Source organism: Cebus imitator, unplaced genomic scaffold (assembly GCF_001604975.1).
Source record: "Cebus imitator isolate Cc_AM_T3 unplaced genomic scaffold, Cebus_imitator-1.0 Scaffold339, whole genome shotgun sequence".
NCBI lineage: Eukaryota > Metazoa > Chordata > Mammalia > Primates > Cebidae > Cebus > Cebus imitator.
The window spans coordinates 973599-986321 of NW_016107654.1; the positions used below are offsets into that span (position 1 = coordinate 973599).

Below are 12723 nucleotides of genomic sequence, written 5' to 3' on the forward strand. Positions count from 1 at the left end.
AAAAAAAAAAAGTAGCCTGGCATGGTGCCACGTGCCTGTAAGCGGGAGTCCGAGGCAGGAGAATCGCTCGAACCTGGAAGGCAGAGGTTGTGGTGAGCCAAGATCTCACCACTGCACTCCAGCCTGGCAACAAGAGAAAACTGTTTCAAAAGAAGAAAAGGTTGGGAGGGAGAGGGAGGGAGGGAGGAAGGAAGAAAGAAAAGAAATGATCAAACCAGACCGGTCCCTGACGGGGCCACCTCCGCCCACCTGTTTGTGTGTGTCTGACGGAGAGCTGGGGTTCTGGGGTGACCCAGAGCTTTCTTCCCTTGCGGGGAGTGGGGGTTGGGGTGGGGCCATGGGAAGCTCTGGGCGAGAGGTGGCAGGAGCCCCCCCCCCGGGTGTCCAGTTACCACTGGCCAACAGACAAGCCTTCCTGTGTGGAAACCCGACCGCACAGTGGAGGGAGGGCAAGCCCTCCCCCTCACCGCGGCTCCCAAGTCCTCCCCATGGGCGCTGCCTGCTCTCCTGGGCCCACCCCATGGGCAGGCCTTCCCGGGACAGGCCTTCCCCGTGGCAGCGCGAGGCCTCAGTGCACCCCAGCCTGGCAGGGGAGGCCGGCTTCCCAGTGGGTTCTGGGAGCTGAGACCTGCCATGGCCCAGCCCTGCATAGCAGCGTCCCTGGGGACGCAGCCCAGGACCAGCCGAGAGACATAGAGGGCAGAGGGGCAGGGGGTGCCTCAGGGAGCACCCGGCCCTCCGAGCCATCAGGGTCCCCTCCTCACACCCCACGTACCTGGTGGGACTCCAGGCCCCACCCCAACCGTGACATCAGCCAGGGGCAGAGGGGGTCCGGGGCCTCCCAGCCCCAAACCACCTGCCCTGCTCCCTGAAGGCTGGGCTCTCCCCTGCGCCCTCGGGAGGGACCCTGGCTCCCGCTGTGGGAAGTCCCCGCCCCCTAGGCCCCATTCCTTGGCAGCTTCTGTCCCCAGCAGCTGTGGTGAGAAACACCCAGTGGAGGTAGGTGTCACCTGCACCTGAGCCCCGGGCCCCAGAGTGTCCACCGGGGGGCAGCATTGGGCCGCATCCCCTGCCCCTGCCCAGGTGGCCCCTGTTTAGGGGAGTGAGGACGCTCACCTGGGGTAACAGCCTGGTTTATTTGCACAGAAGGGGAGCAGGGGACCCCTCCCCCAGGACCCTCCAGAGTCCTCCCAGCCAGGGAGGGCAGGGTAGTCCTCACGCTGCCCACCCTCACAGCTGCTGGGAGGCCAAGACCTCAGGGTTCTCGTAGCAGTGGGCCTCTTTGGTGGTGGCCTGCGGGGGGCTACAGGCCTTGCAGGGGCAGCAGCGGGTCACCAGGCGGTCCCAGGGCTCCAGAGAGTGGAGCCAGATGGGGAGCCAGGCCCAGGAGCGCAGGCGGGCCGGCAGCCAGGCCGGCCGGCGCCGCTGCAGGATGGTAACCAGGACCACGAGGAGCACCAGCCCCACCAGGGGACCCCCGACGGCAGCCAGCACCGTGGCCCCTGCCAGGGAGAGCCCAAAGACTGCCAGGGGCAGCAGCAGGAAGCCGAGCAGCAGGTAGGCCCCAGCCACCCAGCGGTAACGGGCAGTCACTGCCGCAAAGTGCCTGGCCAGCTGGATGGGCAGCCGCAGCGCAGGCACCGGGTACCACAGCAGGATGCCCGCCAGGTTGAAAAAGAAGTGGATGAGGGCGACCTGGGGGCGAGGGGGCCGTCAGGGGCCTGGGCCCGATGAGATGGGGTCACCAAGGAGGCTGAACAGTAGGGCTGAGGCTGGTGGCTAGGGACCAGGTCCAGGAGGGCAGGGGCGCGGCCAGCCTGGGGTTTCCGGGAGGGCGGGTCATGGCCAGGGAAGGGGTCTGTGAAGGTGGGGGCATGGCCAGCCTGGGGGTCAGGTAGGGCAGGGGCTCAGCCCACCTGGGGACGTGGGGCTGGGGACACTCCTTTCTATGGGGCTGAGAGGGAGCCTGGCAGGCTCTGGCAGTGGGCGGGCAGTACCTGCAGGGCGCTGAGTATCCTTTCTGCGGGGCTGGCCAGGGCGGCCAGCAGGGCTGTGGTGGTGGTGCCGATGTTGGAGCCCAGTAAGAGGGGGTACGCCCGGTCCAGGCTGATCACCCCGACTCCTGAGGGAACTGGGGGTCACCACAGGGCTCTAGCCTGAGCCCCTGCTCCGGAGGCCCCTGCCCGCCTGCTCACCCATGAGGGGTACGATGGCCGCTGTGAGGACGCTGCTGCTCTGCAGTACAAAGGTCAGGCCGGCTCCCACGAGGAGGGCCAGATAGCCGCTGAGCCAGCCCAGAGGGAAGGGGATCTCTGTGGGGGATGCCGGGTCAGCCCTGGCCACGGCAGAGGAGGCCCAGGTAGCCGCTGAGCCAGCCCAGAGGTAAGGGGAAGTCTGCGGGGGATGCCGGGTCAGCCCTGGCCACCGCATCTCCTCCCCAGCCCTCACCCGCGTTGATGATGGTCTTCACGGCCTGGGCCACACGGCCACGCAGCACAGAGTTGAGCAGCTTGACAATGAGGACCAGGCAGCTGCAGAGCACCAGCAGGGAGCCGGCCAGCAGAATGAAGCCCACAGCCAGGTCCGTGAGCTCCGTGCCCGCAAACAGGTGTTGGCCTGGAGGTGGGGTAGGGGCAGTTAAGGTGAGCTTGAGGGGCTGGCTGGCGCAGGCGGCCTCACAGGGCAGCCTGTCCACAGGGCTGTGCTGTTCCTCTCTTTGCAAGGGTGGGTGAGGGGGAGCATGGGGGGCTTGGGGGGCTTGGGGGGCGTGGGGTGGGCCAGGCCTCACAGGGCAGCCTATCCGCTGGGGCGGTGCCGTTCCTGTCCTCGCAGGGGCCGGAGTCTCCACAGTCGCTGCTGTTCCCCTTGGTCTGGCGAGGGCAGGGAGGACTCAGGACAGGCTCAGTTGGCAGACAGAGGTCAGAGGGCTCAAGGTGAGGTGGGTGGGGCTCAGCAGGTGGGGGCCAGGGTCAGGGAGGGGCTGGGTGGCGCCTCACCGGCTGCCCAGTAGAGCTGCACCACTGCTTAATGAGGCTGTTGGTGGTGGCATTGTCCGTGATGCTGCCCATGATCACATCAGAGTCCAGCTGGGGGCCGGAGGGGTCGTGACAGGGTGTGAGACCCTCCCTCAGGGCTCAGCTGGGGCTCCGACGCCCGCAGGGTCCAGCCCAGCCCTGCCCGCTGCTGCCCTCAATGCTGACCCTGCATCAGGGCAGGTCCGGCCTCCGCCTCCCATCCAGCCTGCTCCGCCTCTCCTCACCTGCACGATGAGGTGTGTAAGCGGCTTGGTCAGCACCTTGAGGATGTCAGGCGCCTGTGCCCCGGGCTCCAAGCTGGCGGCACCCAGGGCCAGCTCGCTGACCCTCTCCAGCAGGGCCGTGGCGCTCTCCAGCGGCAGCATGACCAGCGTCGTGAGCCAGTTGAAGATGCCGTGCACCGCCGAGCCGCTGAAGGCCCTGCGACCCCAGAGTCGATGGGGGAGGGGGGCGGCCGGGGTGCAGCCCTGCCCGGCCCTTCCACCTGCAACTCACCTCTGAAATTCATCCCGGTCTCCTGACTGCGCCATTGAGACCAGGGTGCTGGTGATGGATGTGCCTACGTTGACACCCATGATGATGGGCACGGACGCCCGGACAGTCAGCACTGCCGGTGGGGTGCTGAGTCAGCCCGCGGCCCACCCCGCCCCCGCCCCCACCCGGGGAAGGAGGCTGCACGCACACTTAGCGGCCACCATGCTGACCACGATGGAGGAGGACGTGCTTGAGCTCTGCACCAGGGCTGTGACCAGCACGCCGATGACCAGTCCAGCCATTGGGTTGGACAGCACCATGTTGTCCCTGAAGATGTCTCCGGCCAGTCTGCCTGCACCGGCGAGAGAGCTGCACTCAGGCTGCAGAGGGCTGGCTGCCCGCCCCGCCCTGGGCATCTGCCCGTCACTCACTGCCCAGCAGCTGGAAGGCGGAGCTGAGGACGTCCAGGGAGCAGATGAACAGGTACAGGCACCCGAGGAGCCCGCAGGCCTTGAGGAGGTTGCCGGCCACGAGACGCAGCCTGGCGGCCATGCGGAGCTCTGAGGACACAGGGCAGGCTGTCCTTGGCAGGCCTCCACCCTGACTGCCCCCCCAAGGCCCCTCATCCTTGGTCCCCGACAGGGCGGGGTCCCATTTCCTCCTCCTCTGTCACCCCCAGGGCAGGGCCTGGGTCCCCTCTGTCCACTCCCCCTGCCTTTCCAAGCCAGAAGCCCCTGGGACCCCCTCTCGAAGAAGGATAGCCACCTGCAGGAGGGCAGGGACGCATGGGGAGCGTGGCTCGTCCACCCCAGGACAGGACACATGATGGGCTGAGGGGCATGCGCTGCCCCCCAGGGGCCTGCATGTCAGCGTTCTCCATGAACAGCCCGTTTGGGCCCCACCCTGCTGTCTCCCCCCAGCCCCTGGGGGACAGAGGCCTGCCAGCCTGGCACCCCCAGACCCACCTTTCCAGGGCTGGCTGGTGTCCTTCAGCTGAGGGAGGGCCCAGGGGTCTGTGTCGCCCTCCTGCAAGACTGGAGTAGAACTAGAGGTTCCTGTGGGGGTGGAATTGAGTGTGGCCATTTCCAGGACCCCCCTCAGCTGGGGGCACCAGGACACAGGCCAGGAGGGGCTGAGGCGCGAGAGGCCTGGAGTGAGGGGCAGAAACGGAACAGGGAAGACGGGGCTGCAGCTGGGCTGGACCTGAGTGGAGCTGTCGGAACCATGTGGGCTCCCGGGAGGTCTGTCTCTGCCCAGTGCCCGGGGGGCAGGTGGTCAGACCGGTCAAGGCCTGGGGCGTGGGGCCTGCTGGTACCTGCATTCTTCAGCGTCCTGTCCACTAGGTCCACTGCATCCAGAGTGGGGTGGGGGACCTGGCTGTCCGGGAGGGAGCTCGGCATGGATTTCGGGCAGGGACAGACCCAGGCCCAGACCCGGATCTGCTGGGGAGACCCACGCGTCAGTCACGCCTCCTCCTGCCCTGGCCCCGGCCTCAGGCTGAATTTGTGCCCCTGGGTTCCCTGAACTGAGGCCTCGGCTGCCACCCTCCCTCCCCACCCCCTTCTCCATCCACAGGGGGATGGCGACAGTGACCTCAGGCAGTTGTCAGGAGAGCCTAGTCCAATTCCGGGGCCGACTGAGGGGCCCTGGCTCCCCGGCCCCCTTGCTGGTCCTGCCTGGAAGGCCTGGCGGGTGCCGAGGGTGCAGGCTCAGGCCGGAACCGACTGTGAACTGGGGACCTGGGGGCCTCTCTTATCAGGTGTATCAGGGACACTGTGGATGGTCCCGACTTAGACTTTGGCATTTGATACCAATCAGTGACGTCTTGGCTTGATAAGGGACCCATGCCCTGGTGATAGGGAGCAGGTGGGGACCAGGTGTCTTCACACCACCTCAAGGCTCCTGGCCCCGAAGCAGCTGCTTTCTCATCCTCCTGGGCCTGCTCACCCCACAGCCTCGTGCCGCCCACGGGGACCTTCCACCCAGGGTCTGGGCTCAGGTCCAGGCGTCCTCCGCCTCACGCTCCCTCCTGCTGCCGAGCCTGCTGTCTGCTGCCCTCAGGTCCTGGAGGCTCAGGATGGGGCCCAAGCCCTGGGCTTGGAGGCCACCCAGCCTCAGCCTCACTGTCCCTGGGCCCAGCCTGGTCCTGGGAGCTCCTACCTGTGTGGGTGGTGAGGTGCCACCTGCAGGAGCGGGGCGGGAGCGGGTGCAGGTCAAAGATCCCCTGATCATGCACATGACCTGCCGGCGCAGGGCCCATTAATGTTTACCCAGGAGCCCAAGTCCCCACGGGGTACCCTCCTGGCCCCAAGGCCCCTGGGCCCCATCCACGTCCTGTCACACTGTGGCCAGGAGCTCCAAGCCCCAGCCCAACCCTCCTGGAGCAGGGTTTCTCCAGGTGCACTCTGAATCAGGCTCAGGGCGCTGCAGGGCACCGGCCTTCAGCACTGGACATCCCCAGCAGGCATCTGTGTGACCCAGCCGGGCAGGATGCAAGAGCATGGCTGGCCTTCCCAGGCTCCGGAGACTCCAGTCCCCACCTCCATGCATCTCAGGGCTCCGCAGACCTTCTCAGGGTCATCCCTTCCGCAACAGAGTGGGGAGGGAAGCCCTTTGCACCTGCCAGTGGGGAGGACAGGCTTGTTCGTGTAGCCAGGGAGGGCACCCAGCCCGAGGTCAGAGGGTTCAGATCCAGGTTCAGGATAGGGCTAGGCCTCAGCAGCGATGGAGGTGGGCAGCCTCCATCTGCAGAGGGAGAAGGGCAGGGCCCCCCAGGCCACCTTTGACACCACTGCCTGGCCCGCCACACTGCTCTCCACAGCAGAATCCCAGATGGCCCCACGGCCTGTGCGGTGTCCCCTAGGAGGACTGGGCCCCTTCCTGACCTGGGGTATGGAGCAGCTCCCGCAAGGCTCGTCCTGCCCAGGGGCTGCTTGTGCCTGCTCTCCTGGCTGCCCAGCCCCCACTGCGTGCATGGGACTTTGCCCCAGAGAAAGTAGACGCTTCTGAATGTCCACTCAGCAAATTCTCTTCCGTCCCATCCTGCGACCCTGCTCCGGCGGTGGTGGGGGGCACCAGTCTGTCTCTGGGCTCCTGAGTAACACTGCCTTCTATGGGGGCAGGGTGGGGTGTCATAGTACTCCCTTGGGGGTCACTGCCATCCACAGCCTCCAGCCCCGGCCCTGGCCCCTCTGAACAGTCTGTGTGGTGGCTGCTGGGAGCCTGGGAAGGTTCAGCCGAAGATGAGGCCAGCTGGGCTGTGAGACCTCAGGCAGGCCCCGCCGGGGCGTCCTCCTCGATGGCTGCATGGCCTTGTGCCTGCACGGGACCCCCAGGAACAGTGCCGGCACACAGTGGGAACTCCGTGAGTTTTGCAGAGTGGGTGAATTCACAGGGCTTCCGTGCAGGGCAGAGAGGAAGGAGGTGGCCTTGCCGCCCTCCTGGCACATACTGGGACCCTTGTGGGAGAGGGGACCTACTCTGGGCACAGCCCAGCCCGGCCCGGCCCTCCAGCCTGCAGCCTAGGCCCTGGGACTGGCCTTTGCATCCTTCTGGGAGCCATCGTTTGCGCCGGGTCTAGGCCCGGGCCAGGCTTGCCGTCCACTCAGGCGGCAGCAGCCTCAGCAGGCACATCTGGTTGGGCTAGTTGGGGGTCTGGTAATTTTGGCCAGGACAGGCGGGAGGTCACTAGCCTCCTGCGAAGGCTCCCAGTCTCCAACCTTAGGCTGTGGCCTGGGTTCGCAGCACCCCACTGGGCCACGTGGAGCTGTGTACAGAACGCTGCTACCAGGTGGCTCCAGGTGGGCTGTGCGTGGCCAGGGGTTCCAAGGCAGGCATTTCCCCTGCAGGGGTGGGCATGGCCAGAGTCAGACCTCGGGGCTGCCTGGGGGCGGGCAGCAGAGGCGGCCACAGCCCCAGCAGCAGTGTCTGGGCCGAGGGAAGTGGGGCTGGGGGCCCAGGGCAGGGCACGGCCCCGCCGGCTGCTGAGTGATGGTGCCGCCTTTGAGGGAGGCGAGGGGCTGGGGCCGCACTCCTGCCGGCTCCCGCTCAGCCTTGACTGCCAGGAAAGCAGCCAGGTCCAGGTCCAGCATAGCCACCCCTCCTCGAGGCGTGGGCGTGCTCTGGCGGCACTGTGGGCAGGAGATCCAGCGCTGCTCGGGTGCCGGTGCGTCCAGCCGCCGTACACACGCCTGGCAGAAGGTGTGCCCGCAGTGGAGGCGGCGGGGCAGGTGCCCGGAGAGATCATAAGCCGAGCAGCAGACGATGCAGTCGCTCCTCCAGGGGCTGCCCTCCCCTGAAGCCTGGGGGCCCTCTGGCCGCAGCATCCTGCCAGAGGGAAGCCCGCAGTGGACAGCCTGCCTCGGGCACTGTCCCCGTCGGTGGGGTGCTGGCCCCAGGAACCTGCCCCAGAGGTCAGGCACTGGGTCTGGGGGGCTGGTGCGTGCAGACCTGGGAGGGAGGGTGCAGGAAGACACCAGGGTCCGGGCACCTCTGCTTCATGTGGGCACCAGCCGGGCAGCCTCCTGTTCTCACAGGACGCCCTGGCCCAGCCCTGGCCCCCACCCTCACAACCAACGGGAGCCCAGGTCTCTTACCTGCATGGGCTCTGCTGGGCCGCTATGCACAGCCAGGGGGTGGCCGGAGAAGGGGGTGGGGACCCAGGGCACCCTGTGGCTCCCTCCTGGCTTGCATTACTGGCCTTACACAGGACTCAGGAGAGAGGCAGGTGGCCGGCTGGGCGGGTGTGGGCTCCCGTTTCAGATACAAAAGCCTTGAAACTGGATCTGATGGCACCATGCACTTGCAGGAGATAAGGTGCCCTGCGGCCCCGCCCACCCTGCCATCCAGACCGGCCACCTTCTGCTAACACCTCATCCAGGCTAGCCTTGGGGGCTCCATTCGCCCACTCTCAGCCCCTCTCCCCACACTCACACTCTTCCCCACCGCCCCTCCCCTCCCCCACCCTTGCTATATCCCTCCCTCAATCTCCTCTCCATACTGGATTGTTTTCCTGCCTCGATCTCCGCTCACATGTCCTCTAGGAAGCCTGCCGGGATTTCCCTCGGACACAGAGCCCTTTGCAGACTTTGCCATTGTGCTTCTCAGCACCTTGGTGCCCGCTGGATGGCAGGGGGCCGTGTCTGCCCTCAAGGCCTCCAGGTGGCGTGCCAGCTCCATGTCTGGGGATCCCCACTCCCAGCTGGGGTCCCCAGACAGCGCCAGACGCCACATCCTCAGCGGGCAGCTCCCGGCTGCTCTGCTCATCTGCAGCCCCCAGGCCACCCGGGAGCCCTGGGTTCCAGGAGGTGCTGTCAGCCTGTCCACACCAGAACGCAGGCAGAGCACAGTCAGGGGACCGAGAGGGGCTGGGATGGGTGGGCAGGATCCGAAGACCACTCACAGCCCTACTGGATGGAAGCAGACGGCCCCTCCTCACCCCTGCCCACCCTCTTGGCAGTCTGCCCCTAGGACTGGTCAGACAGGTTCCCGTGGCTGGCCTGGGTGCGGTCACCCTCCGGTGGGGGCCGGTGACGGAGCAAGGCGGGGAGCCTGGCACGCCAAGTCCCTGCACAGGGTCAGGGCAGTGACCCATCCGTCCCACGCCTGGAGACCTCTGCATGCCAGGCACCTGCCCTGCCGTGCTCTGCTGTGGGGCTAGTCACCATGTGTCAGGGAAGGGCTGGCCTGGTGTGAAGACCCGTCTGTCCTGCGTGGCCAGCTCAGCTGCCGCCTCCTCGCCTTTTCTCTGCCTGCCTGGAACACCAGGGTGCCCCACACTGGCCTCAGCAGTCGCTCCCTTCCTGGCATCCTGGCCTGCAGCAGAGAGGCAGCACCTGTGCAGAGCAGCCTGGCACCTCGAGCTCAGCCCCAGAGAGGCCCTCGCCCAGCTCAGACAGACCAGGAGACGGTCCCAGCCTCCTTCCCTCCCCGTTCCCTGCTTCGTCCTCAAGGCCTGGTCCAGGCCGCCTCCTCCCGGAAGCCCAGGCCCCAAGGCAGGATAGCAGACGTGCAGGAATTCAACATTTCCTGGGAAACTAGAAAAACATCCCAGCCGAGGCTGGGAGGTGAATCACCAGTGGGCAGGGCGTGATCCAGGCTGTCTGGGCCCTCCTGTCCTGAGCTCCCACTCCCTGAAACCTGTGGCACCTGCCGCACCCATCGCCCTCCTGCCAGCACGCTCCTCCTCTTGGAGGCCTTTCTTCAGGTCCCCCCAGTCCCATCCTCCTGCTGGCCGACCCATAGACTGACCCCAGGGAGCTCAAATCCAGACCCTGCTCGGCCAGGGCCGTGGACACACTGCAAGTCCCCGTGGCACCTCTGGGCAGGCCGGAGACCGGCAGGGCAGGGGGAGAGTGGATGTCGGGAGCAGTGGCAGCCCTGTCCCTGCAACGCCGGTGACTGTGTGTGTCCTTGAGTGCGCATGGGGCCGAGCTGTGTGTGTGCACGTGTGTGTCCTCGAGTGTGCATGGGGCCGAGCTGTGTGTGTGCACGTGTGTGTCCTCGAGTGTGCATGGGGCCGAGCTGTGTGTGTGCACGTGTGTGTCCTCGAGTGTGCATGGGGCCGAGCTGTGTGTGTGCGCGTGTGTCCTTGAGCCCACACAAGGGGAGAGCTGCTCTGCGTCCAGCTACAAGGCCCTCCCAAAGGAGCCCGCGGCAAAGAAGAGCTGCCGGGAGACCACCTTGCTTTATTGCCTGGGCCTTAAGGTAATCAGGAGCACCCCTCTCCAGCCAGGGCTTGGGATTCCGTTTCAGGAGCTCGGGCTGAGTGGTCACCTTCCTGGTGGGTCCATGCCCAGTCCCTGGTGGGAAGGGGCCGGTGCCGTGACAGTAGCCACCCTGAATGTTCAGGCACTGCCTGGGTCCTGGCCCTGGCAGGACGGGCAGGGCTAGGAGACGACGCAGCAGCAGCAGCTGTGGCAGCGGCAGAAGGGGGGGCAGTGGCAGCAGCGGCAGCAGGGGCAGCAGCAGCAGTGGTGGGCGATGTCGTCCCCCCGCCCCACAGGCGGACGGCCAGCGTAGGTCAGTCCGGCCGGGCGCCGACTGCTGCCGTACGGGTTGCCAGGCTGTTGCCAGGTCTGCTGGTTCTGGATGGGCACAGCCCCCTGGGTACCCTTGGCGCCCTTGGGCCCTGGGACCTGCGTCGGCTGCAAGAGATGGGTTGGCTCCGGGGCACAGGGCCCTACTGGCAGTGGCTGCATCTCCGAGGATGAGGAACAGGTGGGAGCCTCCTCTAACTGCTGCCCCAGGTCGGGCCGCAGGTGAGCCCGGGGGATGCTGATGTGGGTATACGGGTTCTTGACGACCATCTCGTGGGGGTCCATGGCCCAGCCTGCAGGGGTGGGCAGAGAAGACAGATACGGACTCAGTGGGGTGGGACGGCTGCCCACAAGCCGGTGGCCCAAGAAAGCCCCCACCCAGGAGCAGCATGCCTTGTCCAAGGCAAACGTACCCAGGGGTGCAGTGACCTCAAAGTGACCTGCACGTGTGTGCCAGACTGCTGTCATGGGCAGGAGCCAAGCGAGAGCGAGGGCTGGTGCCTCCCCGCCGCCTCCCCTGCCAGGGATCCTGCCCTCCCCTGGTGGCATTGCCCCTTAGATGGAGCTGGGAATGGGATGCGAGAGGGTGAGAGACTGGAGAGAAGGGGCTGACCCTGCAGGGCAGTCCCAGGGCTGTCCCAGGGCTGAGGGCTCACCGATGGTGGCAGCGCGGCAGTCTGTCCTCTCGGTCCTCGGAGCTCTAGGTCCCAGTGCCTGAGTTGAGCGGCCGGCAGCGCCTTTTCGCTCCTTGGGAGGGGCGGGGCCATGGGCGGGGCTCAGAAATGGGGTTCCCAAGAGGCCTCAGCAACTGGAGCGCGGCCGCTGGCCCACCCCTCATCCTCAGGTGGGCGGCAGCCTAGACCTGGGCTCCGAGGGGCACTGCCGAACCCAGTGACTCAGTCCCCTCACATCCGGGGCACGGCCTGGCCCTAAAGGGCATCTGCAGCTTGCCAGAGGTGAGGGCAGGAGGCGAGCCTGAGGTCACGGCTCCGGAAAGGAAGTGGGGCGAGGCCCTCGAATTCCTGGGCTGCAGTCCCCAGCTGTTGCTCACACACCTCAAAACCCTGGCTGAGGCAGGGCCTCTGAGCCTCCACTCAGCGGAGACCAAGGTGTTTGACAGGATAGGGTCTTGGGGCTTTCTACCTTTTTTTTTTGAGACGGACTTTTGTTCTTTGTTGCCCAGGCTGGAGTGCAATGGCGCGATCTGAGCTCACTGCAACCTCTGCCTCCTGGGTTCAGGCGAGCTCCTGCTTCAGTCTCCGGAATAGCTGGGATTACAGGAGCCCGTCACCACCCCCGGCTAATTTTTGTATTTTTAGTAGAGACAGGGTTTCACCGTATTGGCCAGGCTGGTCTTGAACTCCTGACCTCAGGTGATCTGCCCGCCTCGGCCTCCTAATGTGCTGGGACTACAGGCGTGAGCCACCGCGCCCAGCGGTTCTTCAGTCAAGGCAGGGTCTCACTCTGCCATCCAGGCTGGAGCGCAGTGGCACCATCTGGGCTTACTGCACCTCGGCCTCCCGGGCTCTGGGGATCCTCCCGCCTCGGCCTCCCGAGTAGCTGGGAGGGCTGCAGGCGCACCGCCGCGCAGGCCGATTCTCCGGCGAGGTAGGTCTCACTGCTGCCTGGGCTGGTCGCAACTCCCCGAGCGATCTGCCCACCTGCACCTCCCAAGTGCTGGATTCCAGGCGTGCGGCACCGTGCCGAGCGGCTTTTCTGCTTTTTTCACGGATAAAAACTGTTTGATTTGCACGTTTTGTCACGGGTCTTACGATCAACGACACGGGCTTTAGACGCCACTGACATTTGAGTCTCATTCCTCAAACTGCAGTTACCCTCTGGCTGGCAGGCGAGGGGTCCACACGGGCCCCTAGCGTCCCCGCCCTGGGCCCCCGCCTCCAGCCCGGCTGCAGCTCTGTCTGCACCGGCACCGGCCGGTTCGCCGTGGGATAGTGGGCGGGTACGGGACAGTGGGTGCAGCAGGACAGTGGGCGCCGCGGGACAGTGGGCGGGTACGGGACAGTGGGTGCAGCGGGACAGTGGACGCCGCGGGACAGTGGGCGGGTACGGGACAGTGGGTGCAGCGGGACAGTGGACGCCGCGGGACAGTGGGCGGGTACGGCACAGTGGGCGGGTACGGGACAGTGGGTGCAGCGGGACAGTGGACGCCGCGGGAC

At 66.4% G+C, this 12723-nt stretch overlaps 4 protein-coding genes across 12 annotated transcripts in view; all 4 read right to left on the reverse strand.

Moving 5' to 3' along the window:
* The window catches only part of C8G (complement C8 gamma chain), a 618926-nt gene that overhangs the window by 337480 nt on the left and 268723 nt on the right, over positions 1 to 12723 (reverse strand). The window lies entirely within an intron of this gene.
* SLC34A3 (solute carrier family 34 member 3) lies at positions 1118 to 5983 on the reverse strand. Of its 8 annotated transcripts, none has more exons than XM_017505492.1 (13): positions 5670 to 5983; positions 4830 to 4948; positions 4475 to 4569; positions 3941 to 4069; positions 3718 to 3861; positions 3531 to 3642; positions 3260 to 3455; positions 2997 to 3086; positions 2789 to 2870; positions 2449 to 2616; positions 2196 to 2312; positions 1998 to 2122; positions 1118 to 1695 (listed from the first exon to the last, which is right to left on the reverse strand). In XM_017505492.1, the coding sequence occupies exons 1-13, from the start codon at positions 5745 to 5747 to the stop codon at positions 1231 to 1233; spliced, it is 1920 nt and encodes a 639-aa protein (XP_017360981.1). In that variant the 5' UTR covers positions 5748 to 5983; the 3' UTR covers positions 1118 to 1230. The 8 variants fall into 8 exon arrangements, with proteins under 8 accessions (XP_017360981.1, XP_017360979.1, XP_017360983.1 ...); XM_017505490.1 differs by having other exon boundaries at positions 4475 to 4657; positions 4825 to 4948; XM_017505494.2 differs by lacking the exon at positions 5670 to 5983 and adding an exon at positions 5103 to 5663 and having other exon boundaries at positions 4475 to 4657; positions 4825 to 4948.
* Positions 5993 to 8741, reverse strand: RNF224 (ring finger protein 224). The gene is given in 3 exon segments (XM_017505454.2): positions 5993 to 7781; positions 7783 to 7910; positions 8619 to 8741. Coding segments are annotated over 3 exon segments (657 nt in total). The 3' UTR covers positions 5993 to 7375.
* Positions 10370 to 12723, reverse strand: part of CYSRT1 (cysteine rich tail 1) — a 4923-nt gene continuing 2569 nt past the window's right edge. The window contains exons 1-2 of one of the 2 annotated variants that reach the window (XM_017505505.2): positions 11203 to 11581; positions 10370 to 10839 (exon numbers count right to left, since the gene is read on the reverse strand). In XM_017505505.2, coding sequence (XP_017360994.2) covers positions 10397 to 10831 — 435 coding nt within the window. In that variant the 5' untranslated portion in view covers positions 10832 to 10839; positions 11203 to 11581 and the 3' untranslated portion in view covers positions 10370 to 10396. Of the gene's footprint in view, positions 10840 to 11202; positions 11582 to 12723 lie in introns of those variants that run through there. The other variant, XM_037730306.1, reaches the window with a different exon arrangement.

Coding starts and splice junctions, on each gene's coding strand:
- SLC34A3 (XM_017505490.1), bottom strand. CDS start 5,747: ATGTGCATGATCAGGGGATCTTTGACCTGCACCCGCTCCCGCCCCGCT. Junction 2,313..2,448: donor GAAGACCATCATCAACGCGG/GTGAGGGCTGGG, acceptor CATCCCCCACAG/AGATCCCCTTCCCTCTGGGC. Junction 1,696..1,997: donor GGATACTCAGCGCCCTGCAG/GTACTGCCCGCC, acceptor CCTCGCCCCCAG/GTCGCCCTCATCCACTTCTT.